Here is a 22,812-nt window from a genome sequence, read left to right as displayed (position 1 = left end):
TCTCACGGAATTTCATGCCCTAGCAGACTTTGAATCACAATCCTCAGATCTCAGCCTCCTGAGAAGCTAGGATTACAGGCAGGAGCCAGTGACACCCAGAATGGTACCAGTTTCTTGACAAAGACAAATGGAACTCTTGCCTGAGCAGAGGTAGAAAGCTTTGTTTTGAGGCTAGTACTCTAATTACTGTAGACTTCCCACTGCCTTCTAGAGCTGTGATTCACTGTCTTCTCTCTTTGGTCAGGAATGTCTTTTTGCATTAGAAGACAGGAAGAAAACAAAGCCCAGACTGTGTCCCACAATCAGAAACCTCCGTTGTGGCAGAGGGGCCTTCACTGCCACCAAGGCATCCCTCCAGACAAGGGGAGACTCCAGCCTTCCGAGGCATCCCGAGGAGTTCCTGTTTGGGGTGTGAGGGAAAATCAGTGCGGTTTTAAAGAGATGGCTGCAGCCTGTCTGGCATGATGGGAGGGGAGCTGGTTTCCTGGTGAACTTGTTTCTTAAAGGAAAAATAACTAATGAAATAAAAAAAAAAGGGGGGGGTGGGGAAGAAAAACTAAAACCAGAACTGAAATGTTCACCTGGTAGCAAATGACACACACATACACTCATGACCTACAAGGAAGATGAGAATTCAGATGTACTAGATAGCTACAATTGGAAGTAAAGGATCAGGGCATCTCTTAAGATGTTCTGTTTTATCTTCCTTCTCTATTCTTCCCTTCCTTCTTTGCCTTTCCTGTGGATAGAAGTATCCTCCTCCCCCTACTGTTTATTTTCACCTTTAGTTGTTCAGACAAGAAGCCTATTCTTGTATCATGGTCACATCAGTGATACTCAGGACCTCCTCAGAGTCAAAACTCATATTCAGTGTATAACCAGCCCTGGCCCTTTCTAATCTCTAAATTCACTTCTAATCCACACAGCCTTGTCACCAGCCTTGGGGAGAAGAGCCAAAATTGGGGTAGGTGGGGATGGATATCAATGTGTCTTCTGTATTTTAGGCCTTTTTTTCCTTAGTGACTTACTCACCTACAGATAGGAGAGAAAAGAGGGGGCAAAAGAGGATGCGGTATGATATGGAAAATGTTTACAGGGCCAATTGTGTTTTACTAAAAAGTGTGGGAATTCATTGATTTGGGGGGGGTGAGGACAAAGAGGAAGCCCAGAGCAGATCTTAAGGTTTTGAAGGAGGGCAGTTCTGCACAGCCATTAGATATGAGGGCCCTGTTCTGTCTGCTGTTTTAGCCATCTGAAGAACAAATCAACAGCAAAAAAGAAAAGAGGAAAAAAAAAGAAAAAAGAAATAAACCATTTTTAAAATTTAATCAGTGTTTGTTTTACTTCCCTTCACTGTCTCTTGCACTGGAGTGGTTCAATAGCCTAGAACAATAGCCTTAGTTGGTCCCAGCAGACACAGAGTGTGGGACTTTTTGTTTTGTTTTGTTCTTGGCAGTGCTGGGGACAGAACCCAGCGCCTTGTGCATGCCAGGCAAGCACTCTACCACTGAGGTACCTTCTAGTCCTTGGGTACAGAGTTTAAAAGGCCTGCCCTATACCACAGACTCTTTGGGAATTGTTTGTGCTAAATCTTTTCTGCTTCTAGGTCACTCTAAAACTCCTCATGCTGTATTTCACTCTTTCTTCCACTTCAGTGCTCACTCCATAGCAAACAGATGTGATATGATGGTCCCATAACAGTCTAGAGAATACAATGGATTGTTCCTAGGGCAAAGTTACTGTCTCTCGTGTATGTCTATATATGCTCAATACCATACATAGGTCTGTGCACACGCAAATACCAGCTGTTAGAAAGTAGAGCTGACAGTAATAAGCACATTTGAAAGGTACACAATTTGAGGAGATACACATGTATGAGAACAGTGCATGGAAGCTTTTTGCTGAGCCCCAGGTGGCCCTCCTTCCCATCCCTTCATCCTTGTCCTCAAGTAACTGCTGATCAACTTTGTGCCACTGGAGATTCATTCGTATTTTTGAGAATTTTATATAATTGTGATCAAACATTTTATAATTGGGTTTTGAGCCAGTAATCCTGACTGCTAAGCCAAACAATATTTGCAATCTGAGAGACAAGGCTTCTAGTGTACTAACGTGGAGTATTGAGGGGTTTGCTGTCTAGAAGCATTGCAAGGAGAACAGAAAACTTGAACACAGAAGAGTGTTTAGAAAGAGATTATGACGGGCTGGGGATATAGCCTAGTGGCAAGAGTGCCTGCCTCGGATACACGAGGCCCTAGGTTCGATTCCCCAGCACCACATATACAGAAAACGGCCAGAAGCGGCGCTGTGGCTCAAGTGGTGGAGTGCTAGCCTTGAGCGGGAAGAAGCCAGGGACAGTGCTCAGGCCCTGAGTCCAAGGCCCCAGGACTGGCCAAAAAAAAAAAAAAAAGAAAGAGATTATGAGGTATAGGGAGTTGGGCTGGAAATGTGCCTTAGTGGTAGAATATTAGCCTTGAGCAAAAGTAGCTCAGGGACAGTGCCCAGGCTCTCAGTTCAAGCCCCGGGACTGGCCAAAAAAGAAGTTATAGGGTGCATACTACTACTGCCATGTCTCTGATGTTCTGTTTAAACAATAAAACTTTTTAAACCTGGGGCTGGGAATGTGTCTTAGTGGTAGAGTGCTTGTCTAGCATGCATGAAGCCCTGGGTTCGATTCCTCAGCACCACATAAACAGAAAAGGCCAGAAGTGGCGCTGTGGCTCAAGTGGTAGAGTGCTAGCCTTGAGCAAAAAGAAGTCAGGGACAGTGCTCAGGCTCAGAGTCCCAAGCCCCCCAGGACTGGCAAAAAAAAAAAAAAAAAAGAATCCAAACCTGAGTCTCGAAAATAACCAGTTGGCTTTGTTCTACTTAAGGAATTGAGCTTTTAAAAAAACACAGCAAATTAAGATTACAAAACATGAGAGGCTCATTCAACCTTTCCTAGCCACTGAGGTAGCATATAGAACACACTTCAGCTCTAGCTTTGAAAGTTGAGCCCTACATTTTGGAACCTCACTGCTATTTATGGATTTGGATTTGAAAGAGGTATAAAGCCAGGATAATTTTATTTTAAAAGTTTACCCATGGTCTGAATAAAACATTTCTGTGGCCACAGTATAAGCACTGGTCATGATGCAGTCTTACCAGTTTGTTTCTTGTATGATATTGTCCAGTCTAGTGGAAATAGAATGTCTCCATGAATGCATGTCAGCCAGCTTCACTTGAACTTTTATAGGATACATGCTTTCAAGTGCATCAACTTCATGAACATACTGTGTCTACCTTGTATGGCCCAGTTGAGTGAGCCATTTTATAGAGATGAGCACCCAAGACCAGAGAAGCTAAGAACCCAAGATCTTATTCAGTAAGGTACACTTGATCTGGAAGATATATTTGAATATATGACCAGTAAATGATCATATTTTTGGAAGGTTCTTTCCAAGAATGTACCTTGAGCAAAAAGACCACTCATGTCTTCTACTTAGACTGAAAATTGGGTATATTCTTGATGTTGAAAAGCTGAATAAGGAGTCTTGAGCTAAATGAATATTTCACTGGACACTGGATGAACTTGGGGAGATGATGAGTCCTTGGGACAGGAAAGGGAACTTCGGGATTCCAGAAGGTAATCATTTCAGGAGCACAGCCTCAGTGGATTTAAAATGCCAGCATAGATCACCAGAGTTGACAAAGGCCACTAGTAGGAGATAATTGGCAGGGCTTTGGAGCAGTTTGTTATAGCATCGTCATATGATCCTGTCTTTTAACTCCACAACTGGCTACTGCAACACAAAAATCAAGAGAAAGTGACACCCATGTGCCAGTGGCTCACGGTTATAATCCTAGCTGCCTGGGAGGCCAAGATCTGAGAGGATTGTGGTTTGAAGCCAGCCCAGGAAGGAAAGTCCCCATGAGACTCTTACTCCTGTTAACCACTCAAAAACCACAAGTGGTGCTATGGCTCAAAGTGGCAGAGCACAAGCCTTGAGCAAAAGAGCTTAGGACAGTGCCCAAACCTTGGGTTCAAACCTCTCAACCGACAAAAAGTGACAAGTTTTTGTTGTTTGTAACAGTCAAAAAATAAGTAAGGGCCTGGGAATGTAGCTTAGTGGTAGAGTGCTTGCCTAGCATGCATGAAGCCCTGGGCTCGATTCCTCAGCACCAAATAAACAGGCCGTAAGTGGCATTGTGGCTTACGTGGTAGAGTGGTAGTGCTAGCCTTGAGCAAAAGCTCAAGCAAGGACAGTGCCCAGGCCCTGAGTTCAAGCCCCAGGGCAGGCGAAAAAAAAAACCAAAAACGAAGCTGGGTGCCAGTGGCTTATGCCTGTAATCCTAGCTACTCCGAAGATTGAAATCTGGGGATTGCAGTTTGAAGCCAGCCCACGCAGAAAAGTCTGTAATGACTCTTACCTCCACTAAAACTACCCAAGGAAAGCCAGAAATGGAGCTACGGCTCAAGACTAGAGAGCTAGTCTTGAACAAAAAAGCTCGAGGACAGCACCCAGGCCTTGTTTCAAGCCCCAGGATCAGGGGAGAAAAAAAAAAGAATTTTGGCAGTTAATGGCCCACCAATAATACTGAGGAAGTCATTTCACTGGTAGTGACAGTGGTAGGGTTTTTTCAGATGTCCATCTATTTTCAGTTTCTCCATCTGGCATCAAGTTTGCAGATACAAAGGACCTCAAGAAAAAGGCAAGTGATGAAAGGAGTGAAGCAGATTGGGAGAGGTATTAGTAATTTGAGAATATCTCTCATCTGGAATTCTAGAGCATTTCTGCCATTGGAGAGTGTGAGATCATGTTTTTATATTTGCCATTTGTTTGAGTGAAGTTAGCAATCAAGCACATGACAATTCCCAAGCTGAAGGAATAGCAACTACAGTGTCAAAAAACAAACACTATACAGGCAGAGGGATAATATATATGTGTGTGAGTATGTATATATAAATATACACACATACACGGCTAAAAGGTACCCATGGTGCATGCCGGTAATCATAGCTACTTTAAAGAATGAGAACCGCATTGCATTTGAAACTAACCAAGGAAGACATCTTAGGGATTTCAGTCCTGGGGCTTGAACTCAGGGCCTGTCCCTGAGCACTGTCCCTGGCTTCCTTTTGCTCAAGGCTAGCACTCTGCCACTTGAGTCACAGCGCCACTTCTGGCTTTTTCTGTTTATGTGGTACTGAGAAATCAAACCCAGGGCTTCTGTGCATGCTAGGCAATCACTCTATTGCTAAGCCATCAGCCCTCCTGGAGATTTTTGTCTCCACATAACTACCAAAAAGCTAGTTGATCCAATGGTAGAGAGCCTTGAAGCTGAGTTTGAGTCTCAGTACTGGCGCACATGCACACACAAAACTGTACACAAGAACTGTGGTCTAGAGGATACAGGTTAAAAATTCTGAAACTACTATATGTGAGTATGGAATAGAGCAGTGGAACTCCCTCAGCCACATGGTCAAAGAAGGTGTCCAATAAATCCAAAATTGAGGAATTCTGAAAAAGCCTGACAAGTACTGAAGACCTTCAATATTATACATGAGAAAAGTTAGGAATTGTCTTGGATGAGACCTTGAAAAAGAGATATTAAAAACTAACGAAGGGCTGGGGATATAGCCTAGTGGCAAGAGTGCCTGCCTCGGATACACGAGGCCCTAGGTTCGATTCCCCAGCACCACATATACAGAAAACGGCCAGAAGCAGCGCTGTGGCTCAAGTGGCGGAGTGCTAGCCTTGAGCGGGAAGAAGCCAGGGACAGTGCTCAGGCCCTGAGTCCAAGGCCCAGGACTGGCCAAAAAAAAAAACAAAACTAACGAAATCTGAGGAAAATTTAGGGAGTTTAGCTAATAACTACATGTCCATATTCTTAACTAGCTGTGACAAAAATTGCTGTAGTAATACATTAGCAATTAAGGCCAGACACCAGTGGCTCACATCTGTACTCTTACCTACTCAGGAGGCTGAGAGGATTGTGGTTCAGGTGGTAGAGCATTAGTCTTGAGCAAAAAAGCAAAAGAAAGTACCCATACCCTGAGTTCGAGCTCCAATACCAGCACCAAAAAGAAAAGCAATTGGGGAAATTATGTGGGTCATAGAAGAATTCTTAGCAACTTTCCCTTCCTTAAATACAAAACTATCCTAAAATTCTTTTGTGATACAGGATCTTACTGTGTAGGTCGACCTGGAATCAATCTTCCTTTATTCCTCAGCTTATCAAGTGCTGGGAATACAGACATGTACCCCCATGCTGAGCTTTAATTATTTTTTCTTTTTTAAAAAAAAGTACTTTTACTGGTGCTGGGAGAACTGGGCAGCCATATGCAGAAAACTCAAAGTAGACCCAAGCCTATCACCATGCACCAAGATCAACTCAAAATGGATCAAGGACCTCAACATCAGACCTGAATCCTTGAAACTACTGAAGGACAGAGTAGGAAAGACACTAGAACTTATAGGCACAGGAAGGAACTTCCTGAATAGAGTCCCAGGGGCACAACAAATAGGGGAAAGACTCGACAAATGGGGACTACTACAAATTAAAAAGTTTCTGCACAGCTAAGGACATAGCCACCAAAATAGAAAGACAGCCAACGATATGGGAAAGGATATTTACCAGCACAGCAACAGACAAAGGCCTGATGTCGGTCATCTACAGAGAACTCAAAAAACTAAGCCCCTCCAAGCCCAATAAACCTATTAGGAAATGGGCAAAAGAGCTAAAGAGAGACTTCACAAGAGAAGATATAAAAATGGCAAACAAACATATGAGGAAATGCTCAACATCCCTGGTAGTAAAGGAAATGCAAATAAAAATAACCCTGAGATATCACCTCACCCCAGTTAGAATGGCCTATACTCTGAACTCAGGCAACAACAAATGCTGGAGGGGCTGTGGGGAAAGAGGAACCCTTCTCCATTGTTGGTGGGAGTGCAAATTAGTACAACCACTTTGGAGAACAGTATGGAGGTTTCTCAAAAAGCTCAATATAGACCTACCCTATGACCCAGCCATACCACTCCTAGGCATCTATCCTAAACAGCAAAATCCAAGATATCAAAAAGGCATTTGTACTTCCATGTTTATCGCGGCACAATTCACAATAGCCAAAATATGGAAACAACCCAGATGCCCCTCCACAGACGAATGGATCCAAAAAATATGGTACTTATACACAATGGAATACTACATAGCGATTAGGAATGGTGAAATACTGTTATTCGCAGGGAAATGGTCAGAACTTGAACAAATAATGTTGAGTGAGACAAGCCTAGAACACAGAAAACAAAGGGGCATGATCTCCCTGATATATGACTGTTAACAAAGGGAGACGGAGAGACAGTAGAGACCAAGTCTGTGAATACTGTATATGTTCTTGATACATTGTATATTGCATATATGTCAACCTGACCTAGACAAGGGATAGAAAAACAGGTCGTAAGATATCACAAGAAATGTACACACTGCCCTACTATGTAACTGCACCCTCTTTGCACAACACCTTGTAAAAAAATTTATGTCCAATTAATAAAAAAAAAAGTACTTTTAGGCTGGGGATATGGCCTAATGGCAAGAGTGCCTGCCTCGTATACATGAGGCCCTGGGTTCGATTCCCCAGCACCACATATACAGAAAATGGCCAGAAGTGGCGCTGTGGCTTAAGGGGCAGAGTGCTAGCTTTGAGCAAAAAGAAGCCAGGGACAGTGCTCAGGCTCTGAGTCCAAGCCCCAGGGCTGGCCAAAAATAAATAAATAAACAAATAAATATAAAAAGTACTTTTATTGACATTTTTATTGACTTGGCAGGGCTGGAGATCCAAATTAGCCAAGCACAGAATCTACTTGCTGTATCTCCAACCATGTTTAGTTTTTCTGTTTGTTTTTTAACCAAGTGCACAGGCCACTTAATCATATGAAAAACTTTTCAGCCTTGCTCATAAGAGGAAATACACTATTTAACATCTGTCACATTGGCAGAAATCCAGTTGACTGGATTATACTTTATGGGTTAGGCTATAGGGAAACAAGATGTTCCTATACATTTATCTAGCAAAGATACATACTTATATTTAGCTTTTGGCCCAGAAGCCCAAGTTTTAGAGTTAGATTCCAAAGATAATTGGCAAAATAACAGTGGAGACTCAAAATACCCATTAACAGTCATCAAACCAAAAACCTGACTCCAACTAAATACCTGTAATCCAGAGGCCAAATTTAAACAACATCTTTAAGAAATACAGGAGGCAAAAATATGGTAACAGAGATGCAATGAAGAAAAAAAAAAACCAAAACGCTGAGCTGGGCACCAGTGGCTCATGCCTGTAATCTTAACCACTCAAGAGGCTGAGATCTGAGGATCATCATTCAAGGCCAGCCTGGTCAGAAAAGTCCCATGAGACTCTATCTCCAATTAACCACTCAAAAACTGGAAGTGGCACTGTGGCTCAAGTGGTAGAGCTCTAGCCTTGAGCAAAGAGAAGCTCAGGCCCTGAGTTCAAGCACCACAACTGACAAAAAAACAACAAAACCCCACAAAACAATGCTGTTTCTTCAAATTGGAAGGGAATACATTTCTATTACATTTGTGTATTTTATCAGATATCCTTGATAAGAAAAAAGTCTTCAGGGGCAGGGGGAGCTCTCTGGTAGAGTGTTTAGCATTTATGATACACTAGGTTCAATTTCCAACACCACAAGAAGAAAGTCTGCGATACATGCTGAATATTTGTACATTATTTTAGCATTTGCTTCAAAATCGTAGGGTATGGATGGGAGCATGGATGAGAATTTAGATGAGAAAGATGACAAATTGAAAATCATTAACACTCTATAGGGGATTTCATGCCATTCTCCCTGCTGTCATAAATGTTTAAAATTCTCTATAGTAGGAAGATAAGGGGACTGGGAATATGGCCTAGTGGCAAGAGTGCTTGCCTCATATACATGAAGCCCTGGGTTCGATTCCTCAGCACCACATGCATAGAAAAATCCAGAAGTGGCGCTATGGCTCAAGTGGCGGAGTGCTAGCCTTGAGCATAAAGAAGCCAGGGACAGTGCTCAGGCCCTGAGTTCAAGCCCCAGGACTGGCAAAAAAAAAAAAAAAAAAGATAAAACAACAATTCTTCAGGACAGAAAATTACACCTAAGAGCCAGGCTCAAATGATGAGCTATTCATTTGTGAGCAATGTCCTAATTTTTAATTGCACATGAATACACATGGAGATATTAGTTATTGTGGTCCCAAATGTAGCTAGAATTTTAGTCATTCCTTTTTCACCATTTTCTTTGGGAAAGTTGACTTGGGCAGTTTAGACTGCATGGCCAGTATTCTATACTTTTGCCTCAGCTCTCTTCCTGCAAGAAGCACAACCAGTCAAATGGTTGGAGGCCCTGCTGACTCAGCCGCGGGAAGGGAGACCCGGGCCAGAGGGCAGGTGTTGGAGAAAGGCAGCTTCCATCTGAAAGTGAGTCTGATATAACAGAGTGGGAGGCACTGACACTGGAAAAAATAAACAGCTAGGCCTGCTCTTAGCATTTATTAATTTAGTAATTCTAACAACTCAGGATGCTGAGGAATGAGGATGCTAGGTTGAAGCCAGCCTGGCAGACAAATCTGAGAGATTCTATCACCAATGAGCAACAACAAAAGCCGAAGTAGAAGTGTGACTCAAGTGGTAGAGCACCAGCCTTGGATGGAAAAAGTTAAGCAGGAGCATGAGGATCTGAGATCAAGCCCCAGTGTCAGCACAAAAAAAAATACATATTATTTTAAAAAATACATATAATTCTCCATTTTCTTAGGCTGAAGAAGTGGGTTAGCTGCTGGCTTTAAGTGATATTTAAATAGTAATAAGTAAAAAGGAATATTTAAAGGTAATATTTAAAGGCTCAGCTCCATCTCAAAGGAAGAAAGGTGTGGAAGCCCTCACACGAAGGAACCTCTAAATCAGGCCCATATTCTTCAGAAACCCTGTCGGCAGGGCCTGGCCCACTCCTTGGCTCCTTTTGCCAGGGGCAACAAGGCAAAAGTATAGGCCATTTGGGAGTTTTCCTTATGTAACCAGGCCAAGTGTCGGGTTATTCTTCCCCAGCTCACTGTGGATACTGGCTGAGTTTCTCCGAAGCCTAGGAGAGGCCAGCCTAAGGAAGACAAATGTTAGGGCAAAAGTTTTCAAGAACAGCCTGGCAGCAAGCCTCTCTTCTTTATCCTTGGTTCAAATCCACTCCCAGGAGATCCAAAGGTAGGACTCTACTGACAGCCAGGCCTGCGGGGCTGCCACATTGCCCTATCAGTCCATACAGCTGCCCAGGAAGATGGCCAGCAACCCTCTGTAGTCTCGCTATTGCATGCCAACTGAGTGCATGGGCCAGGGGCCCTGGCCAGTGCTGAGACCTGCCACAGGAGGCGCCTGGGCCACGGGCTGCAACCGCTGCTGGGACTGCCAGATGTGATGGAGCTCTTTGAATTGTTCTACCATATGGTCTTTGAGGTCTGGGTTTGAGATTTGTAACCGGATGCTGTCAGCGGACCAAGAAAGCTCCCCTGAGAACATCTCCAGTAGCAATCGAGCTGCGACAGGCACCACCTGTGGGGCAAAGATGAGACAGAAGAGAGAACTGACAGGTCTCCCAGATCCAGTGATGCCCAAAGGTATCCTCCAGGGGCAGGTGGTGGAGTGCCACTTCCAGCCCTGAGCCTTGGTCATCCTCACTGCCCAGAGGTGCTCATTCTGCACTCTGGACCAAGGGCCCAGCCCCATGCCTCCCAACTTACAAGTAGAGTGGGGCTGGGGACATACCTGTACAGTAATGAGCTTCTTCTCTCGGGGCTTGCGGTCAGGCCACTCCTCCCCAAAGCAGAAGAAAATCTCAAAAGGCGGTGGAGCGTTGGTCTGGCCCTTCTGGAACAGGATGAGCTCTGCATCAAGATCAAGGCCTCTAGTCAGAGGCTAGAACTGTGTTCTGGGCAAAAGGTAGCCGGGAGCAGGATGTGAGGCTCACCATTAAGAAACTGCTCCAGGCTGAAAAGCTTGGTCTTGACCTCCCTCTGGATGGGGTTGGGGCACAAGCCATGGACTGCGGCACAGGGCCCGCTCCAGAACACCTTGCACTGGCACAGGCGGATGGCATATAGGTCCTGGCCCTGCAGCTGGAGGATGAGGCCCCTGTCCAGGACATCTAGCAACTGGTTCGTATAAAAACGCTGCTTGTCACTGGGGATATCCTCGGGGCTAGGGAAGCGCACTTGCTCCAGGGTCACAGGGCCAAAGAGTTCCACCTGCTCCTGGGTGGCCTCCAGCTGGCTGTAGAAGAGGCGGCAGCCCTGTGGGTTGCTGATGGTGAGGGCTTGGGGTGGCCGCCCTCGGTACTGGAACTTGATCTCCAGGTCGGTCACTGTAGGGCAGAGCAGCAGGTTAGAAAAGCCCTGATCGCTGGGGATATAGCCTAGCGGCAAGAGTGCCAGCCTCGGATACACGAGGCCCTAGGTTCGATTCCCCAGCACCACATATACAGAAAATGGCCAGAAGCGGCGCTGTGGCTCAAGTGGCAGAGTGCTAGCCTTGAGCGGGAAGAAGCCAGGGACAGTGCTCAGGCCCTGAGTCCAAGGCCCAGGACTGGCAAAAAAAAAAAAAAGAAAAGAAAAGCCCTGAGCCCTACAACTCCCTTTGTGCAACCACATGACAGCCACCTCAATTCCCCCACTCAGGGAAGACTGACACCAGGCATGTTCTCCACTATCCTTGGCCTTTCTTAAAACCCTGCCCCCAATTCTGGTATTTTATCACACACACACACACACACACACACACACACACACACACACCAGCCCTCTCAGCACACTTACAAGGCAGCATGTGGGGGCTGATCAGCAGGTCAGGCAGGACTTGGTCACTCATTGCAGGCGCACTGTCAGCCAGGGACCCGGGGAGAAGCTGCCCGAAACCAGCAGGAACGCCAGGGGGAGGGGCCGGGCAGCTGGGCTCTGAGTCAGGGGGGCACAGCCCAACAGGTGGCTGGAGAGCAGGTGGCCACTTGACATCTTTGGGTAAGGCTGCCATGGAAGGAGCGGGCTGTGCTGCTTCTGTGGACAGCAGAGTGGACACAACTGGGAATGTCACCTGTACTGCCGCCGGGACCCAGCCCCTCCACACCGGCCCCCCCTCAGCCCCCTCCTGAGTTCTGTGATACCTGTTGTTTCTTCTTATGCTAGACACCCCCCCCCAACCACACTCCCTCCAAGCCCCACCTGTGATGTTCAGGCCTGGTAACATCCTCTGGAGCTGAAGGGGAAACAGGAAGGAAGGGAGTGCAGGTTACAAATGGATCTCATGTTGAGTAAATGGCACAAGACAATTCCCCCAGCGCCAACTCCCGCTCCACCAGGGAGACCCTGCCTCCCCTCCTAGCTCTGCCATCCTGGAAGAGGGAAATCTCCTCTCAGTGTCTGCTTTCTTGTTTGCCTTCTGCGGATAGTAGTATCAGTCAGTCCAACAATGTATGGCATACTGTGTAACAGCCAAGTCCCAGGGAGGGACTAGGTGTGTATTCTATCCTTCAGAAGCCCAAAAAAGGACAGCCCCAAAAAAGAGTTACAGAGAACAATGGGTTCCAGACAGGGAGACTGCTCCGTCGTAAAGAGGGGTGGGCTAGTAGAGACCCTACCAGGGCCGGCCTGTGTCACTGGCCTGGGCAGGGAAACTCAGGAAAGTATAGTCCTCACCCCACTCCCTGCCCCATGTACCTCTTCCTCTTCCTCCTCTTCCTCCTCTCCTGCACACCGAGGGTAATCCTCAGTGGACTGGGACTCTGCACAGAAAGGGAAAGATAAGCTGGACTGGAAAGGATTCCATGGTGAAGCAGGAGCCAGGTCGGCCCAGGGTTCCATCTTAGGCAACCTTTTGGAGGGCTATTGCCCTCCTCCAAGCTTCCTGAACATAGGGCAAGGTAAAGATCACCACTTCCTAGAAGCAGTAGGGACCTCCCCTAGAACCCAGAGCAAGGGCGGAGGGAGGAAGCATCCAGGGCCCAGACTCCATTCCCAGCCCTGGGATAATGACCACAGCAGTCATGTTCTGGGCAGCTTAATGCTGGACCTCTCAGTACCCAGGAGCTCACAGCACCGCGTCCCAGGGGCCGGGCATGATACCTGTGGGAGCAGGGCCATTGGAGCAGACCTCGTAGATCTTGTAGGGCTGAGGTGGCATGTCCCGGGGCCCATCATAGATGAGTTGGAAGTCACGGCTCTTGTTGAGGGCACAGCGCAGGTTGGCCTTCCACTTGGCTGGATCAGCCTCATCCACTCCCTCAGTGTATTTTCCCGTCTCCTGAGCCCAGGCCTGGAGTAGGAAGGAAAGTCAGCCAATCTCAGAGAAAACATCACCTATCATCAAGGCCTCAGTCAACCTCTGGTCCAAAGTCAGTATTGCTGCGACGTCAGCCACAGGCAGAGCCCTGTAGAGCTGAGAGCCTCATGAGGAGACTACGACCCAGCCTTGAGGCTTCACATTCAAACCAGCTCACTGAAACCTGTGTGCTTTGTGGGGCATCTGCAGATGCCCCACTGCTCCTGGAAAAGCCACAAGCTACAGTCTCTTAAGGACAATGTAACATCCACCTGTAGGGTGCTAGATAAGGGTTTACAATCTGGAGCCAGGCTGGGTTTGAGGCTGGAATGTGCCAGCTACATACTGCTCATGTTACTACCTCCTCCCTACTGTACCTATTCACAGGTGCCAGTGGACACTCAAAGGGTCAATGTAATAGATCACTCACAAGAGCAGGCTGGGCATCTCAGCTATTGCTATTATTATTATTATTATTATTATTACTATGACTATTGCTATTATGTTTAGGTTGGAATGCAGAGCTTTTCCTTTCCTACCATTATTATTTTGGATGCCAATTTGAGAATATCAGGATTGCAAATGTTTCTACCCTTTAACCTAATGTGTGTGTATGTGTGTGTGCGCGTGCGTGTGCGTGTGTGTGCATGCACGCATGCGTGCTGGGGCTTGACCTTGGGACCTGGGCACTGTCCCTTAGCTTTTTTACTACTCAACACTGGCACTCTACCACTTGAGGTACACCTCTACTTCCAGCTTTTTGGTGATTAATTGGAAATAAGTCTCACAGACTTTCCTGCCCTGCCTGGTTTTGAACCACACCCCTCAGATCTCAGCCTCTTGGGTAGCTAGGATTACAGATGTGAGCTAATCTATTTGATTTCTTTAAAATTATTTAAAAAAACACAATGTGCACATACAGTTTATTTATTGCAGCACCATTTGTAAAAGCAAAAGATCCCAAATAACTCAATGTCCATTTGGGTGGGTAGGTGGGTAGGAGGATGGTTAGATTATGGCCAACTCATAGAATGGAATATGCAAGAGGAAAAAGGACAGATTGCATGTTGTATACTGCCATTCAATCTTCAAGAAATATGAAGTGTCCTGAGAGTACACTAGCATTTTGTGAAAAATGTCGAAAGAATAGGTAGTGATTGCGAAGCACCAGTGGCTCACACCTCTAAGCTACTCAGGAGGCTGAGATCTGAGAATCGGAGTTCAAAGCCAGCCTGGGCAAGAAAGTCTGTGAGACTTTCTTCAGTTAACCACCACAAAAAACTGGAAATAGCACTGTGGCTCAAGAGCCCTAACCTTGAGCTCAAAAGCTCAGGGACAGTGCCCAGGCTCAGAGTTCAAGCCCCACAAACAACAACAAAAAAAGAATAGGTAGTTATTTGCTTGTATATGCATAAAAATCTCTCAGGAAAAATAAATAAGACCCTGGTTACACACTGCTGCCTCTAGGCAGGGAGGGTGGCTCCAGACAAGGATGAGAGGGAGATTTTTTTGCTGTAAACCATTTTATATCTTTTAATTTGTGTGTGTGTGTGCCCATCCTGGGGTTTGAACTCAGGGCCTGAGCACTGTCCCTGAGCTTCTTTTACTCAAGTCTAGCACTCTACTACTTGAGCCACAGTACCACTTCCAACTTTTTCTGTTTATGTGGTGCTGAGGAATTGAACCCAGGGCTTCATGCATACGAGGTAAGCACTTTGCCACTAAGCCACATTCCCAGCCTTCTTTTAATTTCTTGATGCACTGTACTGGGGCTTGCTTGAACTCAGGGGCTTGTATTCTTGCTTGGCTTTTTCAGTCAAGGCTGGTGCTCTACCACTTGAGCAATACCTCTACTTCCAGATTTTTGTGGTTTAAGTGGAGATAAGGGTTTCTGAGATTTGTGTGCCCAAGCTGGCTTCGAACCGCAATTCTTAGTCTCAGCCTCCTAAGTAGTTCATCGGCAAGAGCCACCAGCGTCTGACACACCTTTTACTTCTGAATTAAGTAATCTATATTATCTACTTAAAAAATAAGAAATGAATTTGCATAAGAAGTTTTTTTAAAAGGATCAAGGGACAAGACTAAGAAATAAGTATCCAAGAGAGTTTATTCTGCTGAAAGTATATACCTGTCTGAAAACAAATATTATATGTAGTTTTAAAATGCAAGCATTCTCTTTGGCCCAGCAAACTTAAACTCTGGGTGCTAGTCCCAAAGAAATCATTTATGGGGGCTGGGAATATGGCCTAGTGGTAGAGTGCTCGCCTTGTATACATGAAGCCCTGGGTTCGATTCCTCAGCACTACATATATAGAAAAAGCCAGAAGTGGCGCTGTGACCCAAGTGGTAGAGTGCTAGCCTTGAGCAAAAGGAAGCCAGGGACAGTGCTCAGGCCCTGAGTCCACGCCCCAGGACTGGCACCAAAAAACAAAACAAATGCAAAAATCATTTATGACAAATAAAAGATAGGAGATCAGAGAGACTGCTTGGTATTGTGGTTTTAACACACTGATCCTTTGGTGGAATAGTCTACAGTCATTAAAAGCAATGTGGAAGCCAGGCACTGGGATCCTACTTATTCAGGCAGCTGAGATCAGAGGATCTCAGCTCAACCCCAGATTGGGCAGGAAAGTCTATAAGACTTTTTTGGGAGGGGGTGGGGGCTGGTTCTGGGGTTTGAACTCAGGGCCTGGGTGCTTGTGATCAAGGCTAGCATTCCACTTTCAGCTTTTGGTGGTTCACTGGAGAAAAGAGTCTCACAGACTTTCTTGCTCATGCTGGCTTCAAACCATGATCCTCAGATCTCAGCCTCCTTGAGTAGCTAGGATTACAGGCGTGAACCACTGGTGCCTTTTTATCTCCAATGAACCACCAAAAAGCCAGAAGGAGAACTGTGACTCAAGTGGTAGAGTGCCAGCCTTGAGCACAAAAGCTCAGGGACAGAACCCAGGCCCTGAGTACAAGCCCTCAGACTTAACACAAAGAAAAAAAAAAGTGATGTGGATATATGTTGGGAAGGGAAAGCTAATCCAATGTTGGATGTGGGAAGGGGGAGACTGGGGGAGACTGTGGCTTGATTCTAATTTCTGCATTTCACATATGCATGCAGAAAACTGAAGATAATAGCAATTATATTTCCTACTGAAAAAAATCTATAATAGTATAACATGCTGAAGGAGCGCCTGCCCAGCCCCCAGATGGGGGGGGAACCTGCAGCTTCATATGGGGCATATGTACTGCGTGTGTGTTTCTTTGCAACAGCAGGAGGCAAGAGGAAGGGGTGGGAAGAAGGCATTTTCTGTGGGCAGAAGGCTAGAAAAGGTGACCCAACCTGGCCGTGTCCCCTTCGTGTAGGCTAGAGCTCGGAGCTTGGTAGCCAGGAGAGCGAACAGCCTCCAGGAAGTGTATGGACACGTGTGTCCCTCTTCTGGGAAGGAAATGCCTCCGCAGTCCAGGCCTACCTTGAAGATGGTGTTGTCTCCCTCCTGGCTGGGGCCGTGCCTTGTAGCATGGCGCCAGGGGATATAGAAGAACTTCCTTTCCCCATTGACCCACTGAAGTCCTGGGTACTGGCAGCTGTTCACCTGGGCCACCAGCCAGGGCTTCAGCCGCACCCGGCGGGGTTGTGGGGGAGCCCCAGGAGCTGGCTGGTTCATGGCCATGGATCTAAAGGAGGAAGCAAGGCAGCAATCACTCACTGCCCTGGCATGAAGGGTCAAGAGAGAGAGTCTCTCCTATCTATCCAGATGTCCAAAGCCACATGTTCTTTGCAACTCTCAGCTTTCTTGTCACAGTGTCACTGAGTCTGTGCTTTGTGTCAGGGGAGGGAAGGGCCTCTCGTCACCAGTGGATGCCTTGGTGCCCTTTACCAGGCTGCTGCTAACAGCACCAAGCTTCGCCTTCATCAGAGTCACCGCTAGCTATCTCACTCTGGAGGGGCAGCCCAGAGCCAGGAACAGCCTCCTAGCTGGGAGGAAAGCCTGGCTCCCTTGAGTTAAGGCAAAGAACGAAGCTCCTATGGGATCAGATGTTTCTCCCAGCACTAACCCATCTCGTTCCTGCTCAACTTCCCCCTCCTGAGAAGGCCCTGGAGTCTATAGACAAATCCCCTAAAAAAAACCATTCCATCTAGCTGGGTGCCAGTGGCTCATGCCTATAATCCTAGCTACTCAGGAGGCTGAGATCTAAGGATTTCAGTTCAAAGCTAGCCCAGACAGGAAAATTCTTATCTCCAATAAACTCCTCAGAAAAAGTAGGAAGTAGCGTTGTGGCTCTAGTGTAGAGTGCTAGCCTTGAGCACGGAGAGGCTCAGGGACCAGACCTAGGCCCTGAGTTCAAACCCCAGGACCAACCAAAAAAGAAAAAAAAAAGAATCCCATCTTAAGCTTCTAGAAAACCTGGCCTTCGAAAAAAAGGAGAACAGGAAAACAGTGTTTCCACACATTTACTTCTCAGATGAGCTCTGGTTATTGATTCCCTCAAGGACGAAGTTCTCTCTGCTTCCTTACACACACACACACACACACACACACACACCACCTTGACCCTTTAGAGAAATCTCATTCATCATTGAGCAAGGACAGGTTTAGATCTTGCCTCTGAAGCCATCACTTTTCTCCTTTCTTGTTTCTGACCCATCTTCTCCTATATTCACTTATCACTTAGGACAGCCCTAATGGGTTTCCAACCTGGGCTGCAAATGGATGCAGGAAGTACACATCCAAGGTCTAAGGTTCCCCCTTGGGAATGTACCCGTTTCCAGGTCACAGTCTCAGCCTTGCTGGTCACATCAGAAAGACATAAGAAACCCCTGTGCCCTCCCTTCCACCTGCCCATCCTCTCTCCAGACCTGAGACAGGTCACAATCTGGAAGCCCCTCTTGCCCCTCCTCATTCCCAGGCAGGTTCTCTCCTCCCCTTTGCCCTTGGAAGAGCCCTGTGATTCCAGGGCCAGAGATAGAATGAATCCATCATACTACTAGTCCTCAGAGGGGAATCTGTTGCTCCACAAAGAAGGAACCAAGGGTTAAACAGAGCTGCTTTGGTCCTGTAGCATGGAGTCTCAGTTTCCCCTGATGTTCCCTACCTGGTAGGTATTATTTTGGGCTGTAGCTGCTATAATCCATCTCCAGAATGCCAGTGTCCCTCTATAGGTTTCAGAGCAGTGTCCAGTTCAATGACCAGACACCCATTAGAGTAAGGCCAGCCCAAGAGGGGAGGAGAGGAAGGTTCCCAGCCCTGCCCCCAGGCCTAAGAAGTCAGTGGCTCAGTTCCTCTTTCTGCACCAGCCTCCACCCTGCCCCAGGGGAAATGAAAGTGGCCTAATGGTACACTTCCAAAGCTGACTCACTATGCCTGGTGGAGAGAGGAAGGGGATGCAGAGAAAATTCATAAGTGGGTGCCAAGTTCAAATTTCCAACCCCTCGCAGGGTGCTAGTGGCTCACACCTGTAATCCTAGCTACTCAGGAGGCTGAGAACTGAGAATTGCATTTCAAAGCCAGCCCAGGCAGGAAAGTCCATGAGACTCTTATCTCCAATTAACCACCAGAAAGCTGGAAGTGGTGTTGTGGCTCAAGTGGTAGAGCACTAGCTTGAGCTGAAGAGCTCAGGGACAGCGCCCAGGCCCAGAGTTCAAGTGCCAGGACCCCCCCCCCCCCACACACACACCCACACACAAAAATTCCAACCTCTCAACATCTAGCCCAATTCTCACATCCCAAGCCTGCTGACAATCCTAACACTTTTGGTGATGTTCACGTCGTTGGATAGTCTTTCTCTCAAACAAGGGTGGGCAGTAAGAAGAAGTTGTGTTGTTGCGGGGGGGGGCAAGTTACCGGATGAGTCATACATGGTCAGACGGTCAGGCTCACGGCTAGACAGCTGGCCAGAGTGATGTAGCTGAGACCCCAAAGAGCTACTTACGGTCGTAGCTTCCAGGACCAAGGAGCCAGAGGCCAGTCTAGCTCTCTGGCCCTTGGTGACACTGCTACTTAATTCAGAGCATGGTTTTTCAGAGCATGGTTATTCTTCTGGTCTCAATGTTAGAAAGTTGCCATCCTTGCAGGGCGAAGGTATGAAGAGGGGGCTCTCACAACAAGCCTCACCTCCAGGCCTAAGAGTGTTCATCCAGTAGGCCACAGAGGGTTTTCAACTCCCGCAGCTCACTTCACAGCCAAGCCCTCCAGGGCCTTTCACTGGGCAGATCCAGGTTTGGCACACAGTCCCCTGAAGCTTCCTCCCATTCAAGCTCAGATCTCATCCAGGCCAATCCATGTCTGACCGTTCTGAGTTTAAGTGTCTACACACTTCCGCTTTCGCTGGGGTCTGAAGGCTTGGGGTGGAAGGTATACAGCCCCAGCCCCAGGTGTGGGCATTTGATTCCTGGGAAGAGGGGAAACCAACAGTACCTCCACACCTTCCATGGAAATGTAAAAACAAAAACAAAAACAAAAAAGATGGGGGCTGCTGAAGACCGCCCCACAGAGGGTCAAGCAGTCAAGCACCCGTAATCCTAGCTACTCAGGATACTGAGATCTGAGGATCATGGTTCAAAGCCAGCCTTGGCAGGAATATTTGTGGAACTCTATCGCCAAATTAACTACCAAAAAGCAGGAAGTAGAGCTCTGTCTAAAGTGGTAGAGCACTAGCCTTGAGAATGGAAAGGCTACCGGACAGTACCCAGGACTTATGTTCGAGCCCCAGTACCGGTAAATAAATAAAGAAATGTAAAGTCCCAGGCAAGGCCACCTAAATAGTCAGAAAGAGAAGGGCGCCAGGGGCAACAAGGGCAAGAAGCTACGCGGTTGCAGGTAGAGGCATCGCTTCAGCCCCTGCCGCTTCCTTGTCTGTAAACCCCACATCCAGCTCAAGAGAGAAGGCCAGGGGTTCCCGGCAGCAAGTGTGACCCTAAATCCCTGTCTCCCTCCAAGTGCAGACAGGCTAAGACTGGGGCGGCAGGAAAAAGCGTCTCTCTCGGCTTTCTCCCAGGGGTGGCAGGGTGGGGGAAGGCCAGGGTGCAAGGGAAAACCCCCGAATAGAGAGAGCCTTTGGGTAAAAGGGGGTGATTTCCTGCCACTTCTCTAGTCTGTAGTGGGAAGCCTAAGGGGCAAGGACCTAGATTCTGATCGGGGATCCGTGTCTTACCCCCACTCCCTCTCTCTGGCCCCCTCCCCCACCTCCACCCCAACACACACCTGAGGGCCCCCAGCTCCTCGCACCCGTCCAGTTCACTCACTTATCCGGGCTCTGGAACTAGGAGCAAGCTGGGCCCCCCCCCCCCGCGCCCGCGCCCGCCCCTGTAGAACAGGACAGCCCCCACCCCGACAACCCGCGGGGGGGATCCCCAAGCCAGGGGATGGTTAGTGTCCGGAGGCTGGTGGCGTCCCGGCCCGGCTGTGCCAGGCCAAGACCGGGGAAAATCCCCCCACCCCACCCCCGCTCCGCCCCCCCCACCCCAGTCGGGAGACACCTGCGCGGGGCGGGGCGGGGCCGGCAGAGGTCCTCGCCAGCTCCGCCCCGCGGCCACGCGAGTCCCCGGCCCTCTACTTTTCGGTTCTTCGTGGTTGCCCTCCGAAGCTCAGGGCAGGCCGTAAAGCAACCAGTGCGAAGAAGCCTTGCACCCCGCGATTCTTCCCGGCTCGGGGAGCACCCGCGTCTAGTTTGCCCGGCCACGAACCAAAGCACGGCGCCTCCGCACCTCCCTTCCCCAAACGCTTGTCCCTGTCATTCCCATCCTTGGCGGTGGAGACCCCGCGAGGGCGACGGCTCGGAGCCGCCACCTCTTACCGTAGGAGGTGAGGGGTGGCCGGAGACGGGGGAGGAGGGGTAGCACCCCCGAAGAAAACCAGGGTGAGGGCCTTGCTCCTCAGTGGCCCCACCCGGACCCTGCCCCGCCCGGGCACTCCGGATCGCGCGCGACGGGGCGGTTGATGGAGAGACGCCTCCGAGCCCCGTCCTGGGCGCAGCGCCCACTGCGCCAGCCCGGCCTCCGGGGGCCTCGAGGCGCCTGCGGAGCCATGGCGGCGGGTGCTCAGCACCCCAGCTGGTCCGGGGTGGGAAGGGCGTGGAAGGCTCCTTAGAGGCGTTCCGGCCGGTCGGGCGCGCCCTGCGGCGGGCGGGGCGCGGAGCCCACCAGCGCTCCCGGCGGGGCACTTCGGGGTGCGTGCCACGGCTAAGCCAGCGGGAATCAGGTTCTGGCGCTGGAACCGCACGCGCCCCCCTCCCCCGCGCCCCGGGACCTACCTGCCCGCGGTGCGCCCGCGCCCGATCGGCGGTGCCAGGAGCTGCGGCCGGGCGGCGGGGCCGAGCTGCGCCCTCTCCGAGCAGCGCCTCCCGCGGGTCGCCGGGCCGGGCCGGGCACTTCCGCATCGCGCCGCCCCCGCCCTGGGCCCCGGAGCCCCGGGGCCCGCGCGGCGCCCCGCCCCGCCCCGAGAACCACCCCGGGGCCCTCCGACGGACCTGGGCACGGCGGACCTGAGCCAAGCACCTCTCCCTGGGCCTCCAGGGAGACGCCGGGCTGCGCAGTGGCTTGGACAGACAGACCACTAGGCACACCACAGTCAAGTGACAACTACCCCCGCCCTGCAGGGGACCTGGAACCCCGGCTGCCTCGGCTCCCACCCTTGGAGAAACGGAGATCCTCAGGTCACAGGCCCCAATCGGGCCACAGACTGGGCGTTGGGAGGCGACGGACAGCCTCGGGCCCGACCCTCTGGCCCTCTGCTGGTGTTGGGGACCTGGACCTCCCTCCTCCACGTGCCTGCCGGGGCGAAGATCCTCAAGCTCTTCCTCAGCCTCAACTCTCACAGATCCCTCCCAGGTGCCATCCTAGCGGGGTCCATTCGGTCCCACCTCTTCCTCCCCCCCCCCCCCCCCCCAAACCTGGAGAGGTATGGAGAGATACTTGGCTGTTTGGAACCGGTTTTTGTTGTTGATGATATTTATTTATTTTTTCAGTTCCTAAATGAATCTTGCTGCTGTTCTCAGCCTTCACACATCCTGCTCCTTCTGGAATACTGTTCAGTTTGGAACTATGTCCGTATCACCTCCTCTGGGAAGTCTACCTTGATTTCTCTATAAGTGAGTGGTCCAGTACTCAGATGGACTCCAGTTTGCAATCTTAATATCTGAAGAAAAGTTACACATTCTTTCATTTGATGTAACAAATAAAAGTTTAGGTAGTAGTAGCATTTACATTTTAAATTTTAGACTCATATTTTTAATAATATGGTAGTTTTAAATCAATCCGAACTTTGGCCTCCTTGGCTGTGCCCTGACATTTCAGCTAAGCAGAAGGCCTAAATAGGAAACTGGTTCTTGTCAAAAATGTGTGACCCTATCTAAAAATCACCAAAAGGGAGAAAAAAAAAAAAGGCCAAGGGTGTGGCTTGAATGTTAAAGCACCCAGACAGGGTTCAGTTAACAGGGCATAAACTCAGAGCCTTGCTTGGCTTTCTTGCTCAGGACTG

General features: G+C 48.8%; 2 protein-coding genes across 5 annotated transcripts in view; one reads left to right on the top strand and one right to left on the bottom strand.

Annotated features, from left to right (window-relative positions):
* Tnpo3 (transportin 3) overlaps nucleotides 1-1,311 on the top strand; it is an 86,941-nt gene extending 85,630 nt beyond the window's left edge. For both annotated transcript variants that reach the window (XM_048340190.1, XM_048340191.1), the window contains exon 23: nucleotides 245-1,311. The gene's annotated coding sequence lies outside the window, so the exon portion shown is untranslated. The remainder of the gene's footprint in view (nucleotides 1-244) is intronic.
* A 7,800-nt stretch (nucleotides 1,312-9,111) lies between these two features.
* Nucleotides 9,112-21,967, bottom strand: Irf5 (interferon regulatory factor 5). Of its 3 annotated transcripts, none has more exons than XM_048340192.1 (9): nucleotides 21,803-21,967; nucleotides 16,807-17,011; nucleotides 13,150-13,339; nucleotides 12,745-12,809; nucleotides 12,250-12,283; nucleotides 11,848-12,084; nucleotides 11,004-11,396; nucleotides 10,802-10,920; nucleotides 9,112-10,588 (listed from the first exon to the last, which is right to left on the bottom strand). In XM_048340192.1, exons 2-9 carry the CDS (start codon nucleotides 17,005-17,007, stop codon nucleotides 10,343-10,345), a joined length of 1,485 nt encoding a protein of 494 aa, XP_048196149.1. In that variant the 5' UTR covers nucleotides 17,008-17,011; nucleotides 21,803-21,967; the 3' UTR covers nucleotides 9,112-10,342. The 3 variants fall into 3 exon arrangements, with proteins under 3 accessions (XP_048196149.1, XP_048196150.1, XP_048196151.1); XM_048340193.1 differs by lacking the exon at nucleotides 21,803-21,967 and adding an exon at nucleotides 21,587-21,695; XM_048340194.1 differs by lacking the exon at nucleotides 21,803-21,967 and adding an exon at nucleotides 18,431-18,838.
* Nucleotides 21,968-22,812: the final 845 nt, after the last annotated feature.

Source organism: Perognathus longimembris, chromosome 2 (genome assembly GCF_023159225.1).
Source record: "Perognathus longimembris pacificus isolate PPM17 chromosome 2, ASM2315922v1, whole genome shotgun sequence".
Taxonomy (NCBI): Eukaryota; Metazoa; Chordata; class Mammalia; order Rodentia; family Heteromyidae; genus Perognathus; species Perognathus longimembris.
The sequence above is the reverse complement of the archived record's forward strand: the minus strand, read 5'-3'. Positions and strand labels throughout refer to the sequence as shown.